We start from the raw sequence: 15,173 nt of genomic DNA on the forward strand, positions 1-15,173 counted from the left end.
GTATTACAGGTGTACAAGATGGAAAGGCCCTTCACAACGAACAGACTCCAGAAGTGTCTGCTAGTTGCTATCTCTCTCTTGGAAAGATCTGAAAAACTCTTTAAGTTTTCCTATAAAAAACAGTTATGTTTCCAATGAGTTTGCAGCATACTGTAGGTGCATGACATTGAATTCATGAACTCTTGAATCTCTCAATGACAGATTTTGTTCCAAATTAATAAATTAAAAAATACCTCAGTGTACAAGTCATCACATCAAAATAATATAGTTAGTGTTTCTGTATTAATTTCCTTTAGATTTTTCCCTGTATTACCAAAGTATACAGTGTTTTATTCATTTTAAATTGCTACATATTTTACATAATGCTTATAAGCCATAATTGACTTAATCACATTCTTATTATTTAGTTTATTTTAATGTATTCTTTTTTTTTTTTTTAAGATGGAGTCTTGCTCTGTCACCAGGCTGGAGTGCAATGGCATGATCTCAGCTCACTGCAATCTTCGCCTCCCACGTTAGAGATTCCCCTGCCTCAGTCTCCCACCCACCCGAGTAGCTGGGACTACAGATGCTTGCCACCATGCCTGGCTAATTTTTTGTATTTTAGTAGAGACAAGGTTTCATCATATTGGCCAGGATGATTTCAATCTCCTGACTTCGTGATCTGCCCACCTCAGCCTCCTAAAGTGCTGGGATTACAGGCGTGAGCCACCGCACCCAGCCTATTTCAATGTATTCTATATTAAAATACAAAATTCAGTATGCAAAAATGAAGACTTTAAGTTGTATTTTAAACTCACTCTAGGCAGGACACGGTGGCTCACACCTATAATCCCAGAACTTTGGGAGGCCCAGGAGGGCAAATTACCTAAGGTCAGGAGTTCAAAACCAGTCTGGCCAACATGGTAAAACCCTGTCTCTACTAAAAATACAATAATTAGCTGGGTGTGGTGGCACACACCTGTAACCCCAGCTTCTGGGGAGGGAGGCTGAGGCAAGAGAATTACTTGAACCCAGGAGGCAGAGGTTGCAGTGAGCTGAGATCATGCCACTGCACTCCAGCCTAGATAAAAGAGTGAGACTCCATCTCAAACAAATAAAATAATACATAAATAAATAAAAATAAACTCACTTTAAAGCATGATCATAGCACAACAGAATGTTAATTCAGGTCAAACATCCCTAATCTGAAAATCCGAAATCCAAAATGCTCCAGAATTGGGAACTTTTTCAGAGTAGACATGATGCTCAAAGGAAATGCTCATTTTGAATTTCAGATTAGGAATGCTCAAAAGCTAAGTATAAAGCAAATATTCTGACATTTAAAAAAATCTGAAACACTTCTGGTCCCAAGCATTTTGGATAGGGATACTCAACCTGTACATACCATTAAAATAAACCAACAACTACAAATCCAGCAACATGAAGAACAGTTCACTGATTTATTAGATGAACGTATACCCATATAATCAATGAAAACTGTATGATATCAAATAATTTAAAGACATGTTGGGAATTTGCAGCACCATCTGTTATTGAAATAGCAAGGAAAACTTCACATATTTTAAGCAAACACGAGAAGGCAGTAACTACTTTAAGACCTAATAATGCCATTGGTCTGGTATGAAAAAGAAGGGAACTGTTTTCGGCAAACACACTTCCTTCTATGCCGAAGATTTAGTAAGCATATCTGATGATTAAGGTTTTAGAAAAATGCTACTGATGTAAGAGATACTGCATAGTATTTTAATGGGATAAGACTTACTGTAGCATGGCTCAACACTTCTACGAAAAATTTAGTTCTGAATTATGAAATCAGAAATTAAAAATGTTTGAAAGATAATTGTCTCCAAGAAACATGAAGTGAAACACAGGTCACTATGAAAATACATCACTTTTCCAGCCTGCTTAATAATTTACTTTAAAAAGTTGTGCAGTTTTCAAGACAAGTGGCTTATACAAATTTTTTAATAAGCATTTTAAAAAGTTTAAATGTTTTTCTAAAATCTAATAGATTCTTTTGATTTCTTTAAACATTTAGCCCTGTTGTCACAATTGCTGTGTATCAGAGTAAGAGACTGAATTTGTGTGGATACAAATTTATAGAAATTTTACAGCAACTTATACCCTAACATCTACAAAATTCACATTTATAATACAAGCAAGTACAGGGCCAGGATAAAACTGCTGAATTCCAAAAAGTCAAACTGTATATTCTTTTAATTTTGTCCCCTTAAAAAAAGTTCAACTTCGGCACCAAATTTAAAAAGCCCTCTTATATCCTAAGTTTGGAAAAACCTCATTTCCCAGATACATTTCAGCAAACACAAACAGTTTTCCTGTGTTGATGGAGTAAAGGATTTCCAATTTTCTTCTGGCCCCTAAGTCTGCGTCGCATGGTAAGTTTAACAGAGTTCTTTCGCTGTGAGGTTGTGGGGAGATTTGCAGGCTGAGCACCACTACTTCGACTTAAGCCATTTCGTCTATGCTTCTTCATCAGGGGGCCAGAATTGGACTCTTCTAATGTCCTTTTAAAGTTTGTTGGAGGGGTTCTTTCAATTTCTTGGGCTTTCATTTGGCCAGGAGTTGACATCTTCAAATTTTTTTGGTCCATGACAGTGTTTGTTGAATTAGTAGGCATAAGGCCAACTGGCAGGCTATTATTCAAAGAATCATGTATCCTTAAAGTCAGGGCTTTAGCACAATTTTCTTCAAGTTGTTCTGGATCTTTTGAGGGCATGACTACACCCTGGACATTCCCTCGAGCTATCTCAGCTGGAACTTCTAAAAAATTCTCTGAGAAGGCATTGCTACGAACCAGGGCAGGTATATGGTCCTTGGAGTTCAGTCGTGGCCATGAATCCTCCTCCAGTGACTAAAAAATAAGGTAAAACAAGAAAAAATTTATCCTAGAACTCAACAAGCCTATACATGTGTTACTAGGCTTCTTATGAAGCTATTAGAATGGCAAAACATGGTATGCATTCACTAATTCATTCACCACATATTTACTAAACTATGTGTAAGGTTTAATGGGAAGAACCTGAGTGAGAAGACAATATAAAGTAAGGGTAATTCACACCTGTAATCCCAGCACTTTGGGAGGCCGAGGTGGGTGGCTCAAGAGGTCAAGAAATAGAGACCATCCTGGCCAACACGGTGAAACCCCGTCTCTACTAAAAATACAAAAAATTAGCTGGGCAAGGTTGCACGCGCCTGTGGTCCCAGCTACTCGGGAGGCTGAGGCAGAAGAATCGCTTGAACCCAGGAGGCGGAGGTTGCTGTGAGCCGAGATTGCACCACTGCACTCCAGCCTGGCGACAGAGCAAGACTCCGTCTCAAAAAAAAAAAGTGACATTGAAATCTGTCTTCAGGATAATAAATGAAATTATAAAATAATCTATTCAAGTGGGTGAAAATTCTTGTGGTCACAAGTTTTTCTGTCTACTTGCAGGTAACCAAAAATAAGACACATTAAGGAACAAGATTTCAAACCAGACCCTCAAAATTAACCATAGGCACACCTTCACTCTTCCACTATTCTGTACCCAAACATGGTGAAGATCAAAAGTGTTGCATACTCTGTGTATTCTTTTTTTCTTTTTTCTTTTAAAGACAGGGTTTCACCATGTTGGTCAGGCTGGTCTTGAACTCCTGACCTCAGGTGAAATGCCCACCTTGGCCTCCAAAGTGCTTCAATTACAGGCATGAGCCACCACGCCCAGCCTGTGTATGCTTTAATTTTACTTTTGACAATAACATAATGCTGATGAAATTGCTCTAGTTGTTTTTCAGAAAAGCCTTATATTTTCCATAAGAACCATCAAAAACATACTTTAAGATGCCATTAAGTGCTTGCTACAGCAGCACATATACTAAAATTGGAGTGATACAAACATTAGCATAGCCCCCGTGTGAAGATGACACAAATTCATGAAGCATTACATATTTCAAAAAATAAAAAATAAAAAAAACTTTAAAAAAAATCTCAATTTTTGGCCGGGTGCAGTGGCTCACCCCTATAATCCCAGCACTTTGGGAGACCGAGGCAGGCGGATCATTTGAGGTCAGGAGTTCAAAACCAGCCTGGTCAATGTGGTGAAACCCCATCTCTACTAAAAGTACAAAAATTAGCCAGGCATGGTGGTGCATGCCCGTAATCCCAGCTACTCTGGAGGCTGGGGCGGGAGAACTGCTTGAGACCGGGAGGTGGAGGTTGCAGTGAGAAGAGATCATACCACTGCACTCCAGCCTGGGTGACAGAGCGAGACTCTGTCTCACAAAAAAATAAATAAATAACAAAAATTAAAATCTCAATTTTTTAGTAATGAAAACTAGTGTAACCACTGGGAGTGGCGGATGAGCACCTCAGTGGGATAAGCAACAAAATTGTGGTTTTTGGTTTATTTTCTATCTCCTAAATTCTAATTTTTGAGTATGCAGTGTGGGAAACATTACAATATTAAAGCACATTATTAAAGCAAAGTACAACATTAAAGCAACTATGCCATAATGGAAACTCATCAATATTGCTTTGCACTCATCCTGCAAACACTAAATACCATCCTGTGATCTGAGAAAAGTGGTACACATGGGCCCCTACTGAAATGGTAAGGGAAATTCCCAGTTGATGAAATAAATGAGAATTATCGAGGGCACTTACTGTTTTTAAAAATGCTGTTTTAAAAAAGCTTCATGTCAATCTAGATAGATATGCACCACTACTTTTGGTGTAGTGCTCTAAATCTACATATACGCCGAGGCGGGCAGATCACGAGGTCAAGAGATCGAGACCATCCTCGTCAACAAGGTGAAACCCCGTCTCTACTAAAAATACAAAAATTAGTTGGGCACGGTGCCGTGTGCCTGTAATCCCAGCTACTCGGGAGGCTAAGGTAGGAGAATTGCTTGAACTCAGGAGGCGGAGGTTGCGGTGAGCCGAGATCGCGCCATTGCACTCCAGCCTGGGTAACAAGAACAAAACTCCATCTCAAAAAAAAAAGTAAATAAATAAATCTACATATACGCAGAATATCGGCTCATCTCCAGATAAGAACATTCTTACTATCAAACTCAACTCTTCCAAACTAATAACATTTCACAAAATCATTGTCTTAATAGTTTATCAAGGTCCAGAGTTAAAGCATAAATACTCTCTCCCCCAAAACATGTAAAATTTTCCTCAAGTGGACTCTCAATCAAATTTATTAAAATTCTAACAGATTCTGAAAAGCCCAAGCAAATCCTTTTGTAGAGCGGCAAATAAAGACATATTGATCTTTTTCTGATATAAAATCCTCTATTAATAAACACCTTTCTTAAAAGTGCTATATAAAAATGTACTTATAATAGGAATGTTTCCATTGTCTAGAATTAAAAGGAAAGGAAAATAAGAGAGGCAGGGAGGTTCAAAAATAAAAGGAAACTTCAAGGCACCCAGAAGCTTCTTTTTTTGAGACTGAGTCTTGCTCTGTCACCCAGGCTGGAGTGCAGTAGTACAATATCTGCTCGCTGCAACTTCTGCCTCCTAGGTTCAAGTGATTGTTCTACCTCAGCCTCCCGAGTAGCTGGGGATAGAGGTGTTCACCACCATGCCTGGCTAATTTTTGTATTTTCAGTAGAGACAGGGTTTTACCATGTTGGCCAGGGTGGTCTCAAACTCTTGACCTTAAGTGATCCACCTGCCTTGGTCCCCCCAAAGTGCTGGGATTATAGGGGTGAGCCACCACACCTGGCCCAGAAACTTGTTTCTAAAATGATCTCAATCTAACAACAAACATTAATATGCTTTATTAAAAAACACATATATATTGACGTTAGGACCAATGGACACTGAAGAAAAGAACAAAAAATTCTCAGTTACTAACAGGAATTCCTCTATAAAAAAAAAAATAATGGAATGACTTCAGAGTTAACATAATATATTTTAATTTTTGTTTAGCTGTGTGCCTTTTTTTTTTTGAGACAGTATCTTGCTCTGTCGCCAGCCTGGAGTGCAGTGGCATAATCTCAGCTCATTGCAACCTTCCCCCTCCTGGGTTCAAGGGATTCTCCTGCCTCAACATTCCAAGTAGCTGGGACTACAGGCATGCACCACCACCCCCAGCTAATTTTTGTAGAGATGGGGTTTCACCATGTTGGCCAGGATGGTCTTGATCTCTTGACCTCAGGATCCACCCGCCTTGGCATCTCAAAGTGCTGGGATTACAGGCGTGAGCCACCGCACCAGGCCAGCTATATCTTTTTAAATGCATAGATTATTATTATTCTGACACTACAGGTGTGCTGGCTTCTCTTCCCCCACTTTCGCCTTGAACTTTTCCTTTTTCTTCTCTTTTTATTGGCATTTGGTGAGAATACATTGCATCTGTTAGCACAGGCAACTGTTTAGACTTTTTAGACTTAACCCAGATTGATTTGTACTGCTAAGCCCTGCATGTTCATAAAACAATTACGTTATATTGAGGTTACCCCCTAAAAATACATACTTTAAAAAAGTTCACTGCTTCAGAGATCAACTTTCTGCTCCCATCTACCCTGTAATCCAATATTAAACAATTAATTACAAACTGGTGCCTAAAACACAACTAAATCTTAAATTTTAATTTTCTGAATCTCTTTCCTCTCTTCTCCATTCCTTTCTTATAAATCTTAGCTTATAAAACATAGCTAAATTTAGTTTTGCCCTAAACAAACAGAAAGAAACGTGAGTCACAGTGATCTACCACTTAAACAAAGGCTTTTCCACTATCTTCATCCCAAAACAAAGACTAATTTACGTCAGAATTCAAATGGAAGTTGACATGTTTACAGACAAATCTAGTCTCAAATGCATAGTCTGAATGTGAATAAGTCTCTGAAACTATTCAATCTTAACCAAATAATCATTACATTTATCTCTATGCACAGGGCTCACACCTGTAATCCCAGCACTTTGGGAGGCTGAGGCAGGTGGATCACCTGAGGTCAGGAGTTAAACCGGCCTGACCAATATGGTGAAACGGCACTGTCTTTAGAAAATAAATAAATAATAAAAATAAATTTATCTCTGTGCTACTAAACATGAGATAACTTTAACAATGATATAAATGTTATAGATAAAATATAGTCAGGAATATTCAACTTTATGTCAATTAAGGTAAATAAACCAAAAACAATTTCTGCACAGAAATTTGTCTTTGTTACTTGTTAGATCAGAGCCAACAATATTAATTATTCTGAATTACTCTAAATATTTTCCTGTATTTGGGCATGGCCAACTGGTTAACAAATAACTATACCTGCATATAAGTTTTGGCATACATACATCTCCTTATCTTTACTTTGTTATTATTAGGTCACTATCAGAATTTAAGTAATTTTTAAAATATATTTTATGTATGGGTTTACTAATGCCAATCAGTAGACTACAATAATTTTTATTTGAGGTCAATATTAAGAATGCCCTTTTGTCCCTCACACTGTTCCCCACCCTAATGTCTCCTCCTCTACACTACCTAAAGGTCGGTTTATTAGGGAACATAAAAGTAAAAATTACATACAAATATTCAGAAATAGGCAAATAGACAAACATAAGCTCCTTCACAGCTTCAAAAAGAAAATAAAGAGGTTTTAAAAGGTTTCAACCTGCATTACCATTCAGTTTTCAAAGAAAGCTTTTGTAAATGAAAATACTCCATTTTGGCAGGGCACAGTGGCTCATGCCTGTAATTCCAGCACTTTGGGAGGCTGACGTGAGTGGATCACCTGAGGCCAAGAGTTCAAGGCCAGCCTGGCCAGCATGGTGAAACCTGATCTCTACTAAAAATACAAAAAATTAGCAGGGCATGGTGGCAGGCACCTGTAATCCCAGCTACTTGGGAGGCTGAGGCAGAAGAATTGCTTGAACCCAGGAGGTAGAGGTTGCAGTGAGACAAGATCGAGCTACTGCACTCCACCATGGGCCACAAGAGTGAAACTCTGTCTCAAAAAAAGAAAATATTCCATTTCATCTGACCATATGTGTTTTTTTCCATATGTATGTAAAGCGAAAGGAAGCCAAACAGTGACAATACATTTCCAAATACTAGCTATAGAATTACAATGCCCAAAATTAAAAGCCTTTGACACTTTAAAAAACTGCCTGAATAGATGACATTAGATTTTGCTATATTTCCCATTTTAATGGTCAGTCTACTGAAAACACATTCTCAGAAGGCCAGAATAGCCATACTATATATTAAAGCAATTATCAATCAATATTGCTAATTTTTATTGGAAAAAATTAGTATGAAAACACAACCAGGTATTTGAATTCTTAGTAAATCAAAACAGGAAAGTATGATATCAACTTAAAATTTGGTTATTTCACAGCATATCTTAAACTCATTCAATATTAACATGGATAAAAAACAGGAATAAGGTTTCTTTTTTTTTTTTTTGAGACAGAGTCTTGCTCTGTCGCCAGGCACCAGGCTGGAGTGCAAAGGCACAATCTCGGCTCACTGCAACTTCCACCTCTCAGGTTCAAGCAATTCTCCTGCCTCAGCCTCCCAAGTAACTGGGACTATAGGTGTGCGCCACCATGCCCCGCTAATTTTTGTATTTTAGTAGAGATGGGGTTTCACCATGTTGGCCAGGATGGTCTTGATCTCTTGACCTCGTGATCCGCCCACCTCAGCCTCCCAAATTGCTGGGATTACAGGTGTGAGCCACCGTGCCCAGCCGAGGAAAAGTTTTTTTTTTGTTTTTTTTTTTTTTTTTTTTTTTCATTTTATTTACAGCTTTCAAGGGTCTCTTGATGATGGAATAAGGTTTCTTATACAAGTTAATAGACAACCAGTTCTAATGTCTGCTATCCTCAGGTCCAGCTCAATCTTGATTCTCTATGACCTTGTTTGGACAGTTTAATCTCTCAGGTTTATTACTGATAAAATGAAATAATAACATTTGCTCTACTTCTGGGCTATGAGATTCAAATAAAATATATTTAAGTGCTTCACTAACTTTTAAATACTTTAAAAATAATGTTCATGGCATCAGATGGCAAATGATAATATTCTTAATAAGCCAAAATCAACTTTTTATTAGTTCTGTACACACAGCTGGCATTCAGATTAGTACTGACGTAAAGATCGCTCTTTAATAATAAGTTACATCACTTTGTTGAATCGAGTTCAAATCCAAAATCCTGTAAGAATTTAAAAATTGTTTCCAGGTGACACTAACCAAAGAATTGATGACTACTAAAACATAACTTAAAAACTATGGAACTATATACCTTTACTGGTGGTGTAGAACATGGGGAAGGAGTCATCACACAGGTTTCTTGACTATTATAGGAAGGGCTATCGGTCAGGTTCAGATATAACTCATCTTCATTGGTAAAATTTCCCTGATTATCCACTTCTGGAGAGATGCAGATTACTATGGCACTAGTGTTATCTGCTCGGAGCATACGCTGTCTCCAGCGGCCTAATGCTCGATTCACAAGCATTTTGGCACAAGATTGTCCGTGCTCACCCTGTATTCAAAAGAATAAGAAGGAAAGTAACTTAGATTTAGCTGCCACTACATCTATATCAAATTAAATAATTGGTGTTCATTGTGGCCTAAATAAAGCTCCCAAATTTTCACACATTATCCCCAGTTTCCTTAGCTATGTCAAAATAGTACTTTCTTGAATTAAAACAAATACTAACAAAACACAGTTTTAGACTGTCACTAAATTTCACTCAGAAATTATCAAGAAACTCAGCCTTCACTGTAACTTTAATTAGAAAAAGTTATAAAGAAGTTACTTAGAAAGTAAACATCAAGTTATTTAGAAAACATAATTCACAAACGACAATCAGGCATGGTGAAAAAAATCATTACAAAGGGTCAATTTCCTCCTAACATAAGAGCTTCTGCAAATCGAAAACAATGACTCAACATAAAAATTGTCAAAGAATATAAACAAAATCCAGAGAAAAGGAAATATAAACAACTTTGTGTATCTGTGTGTATAAACAATGTCACTCATATGGAGAAAAAGTAACACAGTAACTGCTTATAGTAAAGAGAACAAATATATACCAACCAAATGAGTAAGGGAAACAAAACCAAAAGGATCTCATTTTGTGCAAATAAATGTGGCTTGGAATAAAGCTTTCAGTGTCATACATAAATTTGAAATCTGCTAAGTTTCACAGAATAGAAATGAAAATGATGTACTCCAGAAAATAAGCCTACATGTTTTTTGTTTTTTGTTTTTTTTTTTGAGACGGAGTTTTGCTCTTGTTGCCCAGGCTGGACTGCAATGGCGCAATCTCAACTCACTGCAACCTCCACCTCCCCAGTTCAAGCAATTCTCCTGCCTTAGCCTCCCTAGTAGCAGGGATTGCAGGTATCCAACACCACACCCAGGTAATTTTTTTTTTTGTATTTTTAGCAGAGATGGAGTTTCACCATGTTGGCCATGCTGGTCTCGAACTCCTGACCTCAGGTGATCCGCCCGCCTCAGCCTCCCAAAGTTCTGGGATTACAGGTGTGAGCCACTGCGCCCGGCTGCCTACATGTATTAAAAGTACCTGAAGAAATAAATGAATGATGAAAAAGAGTAGAAATTTGTTTGTTTGTTGTTTTTGAGACAGGGTCTCCCTCTGTCACCCAGATTGGAGTGCAGTGGTGTGATCTCGGCTTACTGCAGTCTCAGCCTCCTAGGCTCAAGTGATCCTCCCACCTCAGCTACTCAGAAGGCTGAGGCAGGAGATTCAGTTGAACCCAGGAGATGGAGGTTGCAGTGAGCCAAGATTGCACCACTGCACTCCAGCCTGGGTGACAAAGTGAAATTCTGTCTCAAAAACAAAAGCGTATTATTTCAATAGATGCTGAGAAAGCATTTTATAGGATTGAACATTCCTTTTATGATAAAAAACCCCTCATCAAAGGTGGGTATAGTAGATATATACCTCAAAATGACAAACCCACAGCTAACATCATACTGAATAAGGAAAAAAATTGAAGGTATTTCCTCTAAGGACTAAAATAAACAAAGATGCCTCATTCTCACTACTGTTATTCAATACAATACTGGAAGTTGCCTGGCCATGGTGGCTCACGCCTGTAATCCCAGCACTTTGGGAGGCTGATGCAGGTGGATCATTTGAGGTCAGGAGTTCAAGACCAGCTTGACCAATATGGTGAAACTCTGTCTCTACTAAAAATACAAACATCAGCCAGGTGTGTTGGTAGGCACCTGTAATCCTACCTACTCGGGAGGCTGAGGCAGGAGAATCTCTTGAACCCAGGAGGCAGAGGTTGCAGTGAGCCGAGATCGTGTCATTGCACTCCAGCCTAGGAGACAGAGCAAGACTCTGTCTCAGGTAAAAAAATAAATAAATACTGGAAGTCCTGGCCAGAGCAATTAGGCAAGACAAAGAAATAAAGGGCATCCAAATTGGAAACGAAGAAGTCAAATGAGCCTTGTTTGCAGATAACATGATCCCCTATCTACAAAAAACAAAAATGCCACCAAAAAAACTGTTAGAGCTGATAAATTCAGTGAAATTGCAGGACACAAGATCAACATACAAAAATCAGCAGCATTTACTATACCAATAGCAAACAATCTGAAAAAGAAATCAAGAAAGCAATAATCCCATTTCCAATAGGTATACAAATAATAAAATACCTAGTAATCAATTTAACCAAAGTTGTGAAAGCTCTATAAAAGAAAACTAGAAAATATTGATGAAAGAAATTGAAGAGGGCACACAAAAAATAGAAAGATAGTCCATGCTTATGGATTGGATGGACTAACACTTTTAACATGACAATACTACCCTAAGCAATTTAAGATTCAATCCCTATCAAAATTGCAATGACATTCTTCACATAATTTTTTCTTTAAGCTCAGAATTTATACGGAACCACAAAAGATCCTGAATAGCCAAAGCAATTCTAAGCCAAAGAACAAAGCTGGAGGCATCACACTACCTGACTTCAAACTATACTAGAGAGCTACGGTAACCAAAATAGCATGGTACTGCTACAAAAACAGACACATAGATCAATGGAACAGAAAAGAGACTCATATATAAATCCACACAATTTGCAGCCAGCTCATCTTCAACAAAGGTGCCAAGAGCAACAATAAATGGTGCTGGGAAAACTGGATAACTATATGCAAAAGAATGAAACTATACCCCTATCTCTCACCATACACAAAAATCAAATCAAACTGGATTAAAGACTTAAATCTAAGACCTCAATTGGTAGAATAGGTAACCACAATTCTATTCACTCTTTGTGAGATCTATTTTGATCTCACAAACTATGAAACTGCTAGAAGAAAACATGGAAGAAATGCTCCAGGACACAATTTTTGCATGAGACCTCAAAAGCACCAGCAACCAAAGCAAAAATAGGCAAATGAAAATACAAGCTAAAATGCAAAGCAAACAATCAACAAAGAGAAGAGACAACCTACAGAATGGGATAAAATATCTGCGAACTATTCCATCTGACAAGGAATTAGCAACCACAACATGTAAGGAGCTTAAATCAGTAGCAACAAACAAAACCCAAGTAATCCAATTTTAAAATGAGCAAAAGATCTAAAACACTCATTTCCCAAAAGACATACAAATGATTAACAGATATATGAAAAAATACTCAGCATCACTAATCATTAGAGAAACGCAAATCAAACCACAATGATGTATCATCTCATGCCGGTTAAAATGGCTTGTATCAAAGAGAGGCAACTGCAAATGCTGCTGAGAATGTGGAGAAACGGGAACCTTCAAACAATGTTAGCAGGAATGTAAATTAGTGTAGCTACTATGAAGAACAGTATGAAGGTTCCTCAAAAAAAAAAAAGAAAGAAGTAAACTACCATATGATCCAACAATTCCACTACTACACATATATCCAAAAGAAAGACAATCAATACACTGAAGGTCTATCTGCACTCCCATGTTTACTGCAGCATTATTCACAATAGTCCAGAAATTTTTTTAAAAAAAGAAAGAAAATGGGGTGTGTGTGTGTGTGTGTGTGTGTGTGTATAATGAAATAGTATTCAGCCACAGAAAAGACTGAAATCCTGTCATTTGCAGCAACATGAATAGAACTAGAGTCAATCATGCTAAATAAAATAATCTAAGCACATAAAGACATGATCTCGCAAAGAGAGAGAGTAGAACTGTAGTTACCAGAAGCCAGGAAGGGTAGTGGGGAAGGAGATATGAAGAGTGGGAAAAAAAAGAATATAAATGTATTAATTACTATTGAATTGTACACTTTCAAGTAGTACAAATGATAAATTTGTACTACTTGAAAGTGTACAAATTTCTTTATATACATACACATAAAACTATACATTTTTATACACAAAAACTATATATATTTGAAGTAAATATGTATAGTTCTCTTCAAATTTTTTAAAGTGTGTTTTTAAATCTCTATTTTTAAGTGTAGTTATGTCCACTCAAAATTTTTTTTTTTGAGACCAAAAGTCTTACTCTGTCACCTTGGCTGAAGTGCAGTGGAGGAATCTTGGCTCACTGCAACCTCTGCCTCTTGGGTTCAAGTGATTCTCCTGTGTCAGCCCCCCAAGTAGCTGAGATTACAGGCACATGCCACCATGCCCAGCTAATTTTTGTATTTTTAGTAGAGGGGGTTTCACCATATTGGCCAGGGTGGTCTTGAATTCCTGACCTCAAGTGATCCACCCGCCCTGGCTTCCCAAAATGCTGGGATTATGGGCGTGAGCCACTATGCCGGGCCTACATGTATTTCTTTGTGTTTTTTCCAAAAACCATTGTTGCCTTAGATCCTACAAACTTTCTTGCTCAAATATCACTCTCTTCCATGAAGCTTCCTATGCAGTCTTCTGAAGTTTTCTATTGTCTCACTCAAGTATCACAAGACTTGTTCTAATTATTATTATATGAATGCTTCCTTCAATACTCATCTAATTTTTTTCTTTTTTGAGACAGAGTTTCTCTCGTTACCCAGGCTGGAGTGCAATGGTGCGAACTCGGCTCATCACAACCTCCACCTCCTGGGTTCAGGCAATTCTCCTGCCTCAGCCTCCTGAGTAGCTGGGATTACAGGCACGTGCCACCATGCCCAGCTAATTTTTTGTATTTTTAGTAGAGACGGGGTTTCACCATGTTGACCAGGATGGTCTCGATCTGTTGACCTCGTGATCACCCGCCTCGGCCTCCCAAAGTGCTGGGATTACAGGCTTGAGCCACTGCGCCCAGCCCGACAGAACAATCTTTATGCTATTCTTTGATATCTGATAATCTCCGACTAAATGCAAGACACCAGGCCCTGAAATTATAAAACTGAATCAAGATGACTCTCACCTTTAAAGAACTCATAATCGAATGGGATTGTTAGTTATTTATATATTCTATTTATAATAATATGGTAAGTGCTGAGGAAGGACCATATTCTATTTACTTTTGTAACCCCTGTACCTAATATGTTAGTTGAGTGAATGAATGGAGGCAATTTTTTTTTTTTTTTTTGAGACAGAGTTTCGTTCTTATTACCCAGTCTGGAATCCAATGGCATAATCTTGGCTCACTGCAACCTCTGCCTCCCAGGTTGAAGAGATTCTCTTGCCTCAGCTTCCTAAGTAGCTGGGACTACAGGTGTGTGCCACTACACTTGGCTAATTTTATATTTTTAGTAAAGGCGGGGTTTCACCATGTTGGCCAAGCTGGTCTTGAACTCCCGATCTTGGGTGACCCACCCACCTTGGCCTCCCAAAGTGCTGGGATTACAGGTTTGAGCCATTACACCGGCCTGAATGAAGGCAATTTAACAAAAATTCAATCAATTTGCCTCTCGTTTCACCTCAAAATACAGCTTTACCATTCCTTCCATCTAAGAGAAAGATCATCTTTTCTAAGGATAACCCATCTGTGGGTCTTTGATTCCAGATACGTCCATGTACACTGTTAGGGGATCATGATGAAAATGTTGTAAGATTAGAAGCTGGACATGGCAGCATAGTAGTCCCAGTTAATCAGGAGGCTCAGGTGAGAGGACTGCTTAAGCCTAAGAGTTCTAAACAAGCCTGGGGAGCATAGTGAGACCTCATCTCTTGGAAAAAAAAAAAAGTAGTAGAAGTAGTGGTAATGGAGGCTAGGCACAGTGGCACACGCCTGTAATCCCAGCACTTTGTGGGGCTG

The 15,173-nt window shown here is 38.2% G+C and overlaps 1 protein-coding gene and 1 non-coding gene across 3 annotated transcripts in view; one reads left to right on the forward strand and one right to left on the reverse strand.

Annotated features, from left to right (window-relative positions):
- Positions 1–1,428: 1,428 nt before the first annotated feature.
- Positions 1,429–15,173, reverse strand: part of PPM1D (protein phosphatase, Mg2+/Mn2+ dependent 1D) — a 52,582-nt gene continuing 38,837 nt past the window's right edge. Inside the window, exons 5-7 of one of the 2 annotated variants that reach the window (XM_017972501.4) lie at positions 9,260–9,502; positions 6,489–6,537; positions 1,429–2,875 (exon numbers count right to left, since the gene is read on the reverse strand). In XM_017972501.4, the coding sequence (XP_017827990.1) occupies positions 6,508–6,537; positions 9,260–9,502 (273 nt within the window). In that variant the 3' untranslated portion in view covers positions 1,429–2,875; positions 6,489–6,507. The remainder of the gene's footprint in view (positions 2,876–6,488; positions 6,538–9,259; positions 9,503–15,173) is intronic. The other variant, XM_002748187.7, reaches the window with a different exon arrangement.
- On the forward strand, positions 3,852–3,953 carry LOC118154293 (U6 spliceosomal RNA). The gene has a single exon (XR_004744170.3). It is a non-coding gene; the product is annotated as a U6 spliceosomal RNA (small nuclear RNA).

The sequence above is a fragment of the Callithrix jacchus genome, chromosome 5, assembly GCF_049354715.1.
Source record: "Callithrix jacchus isolate 240 chromosome 5, calJac240_pri, whole genome shotgun sequence".
NCBI lineage: Eukaryota > Metazoa > Chordata > Mammalia > Primates > Cebidae > Callithrix > Callithrix jacchus.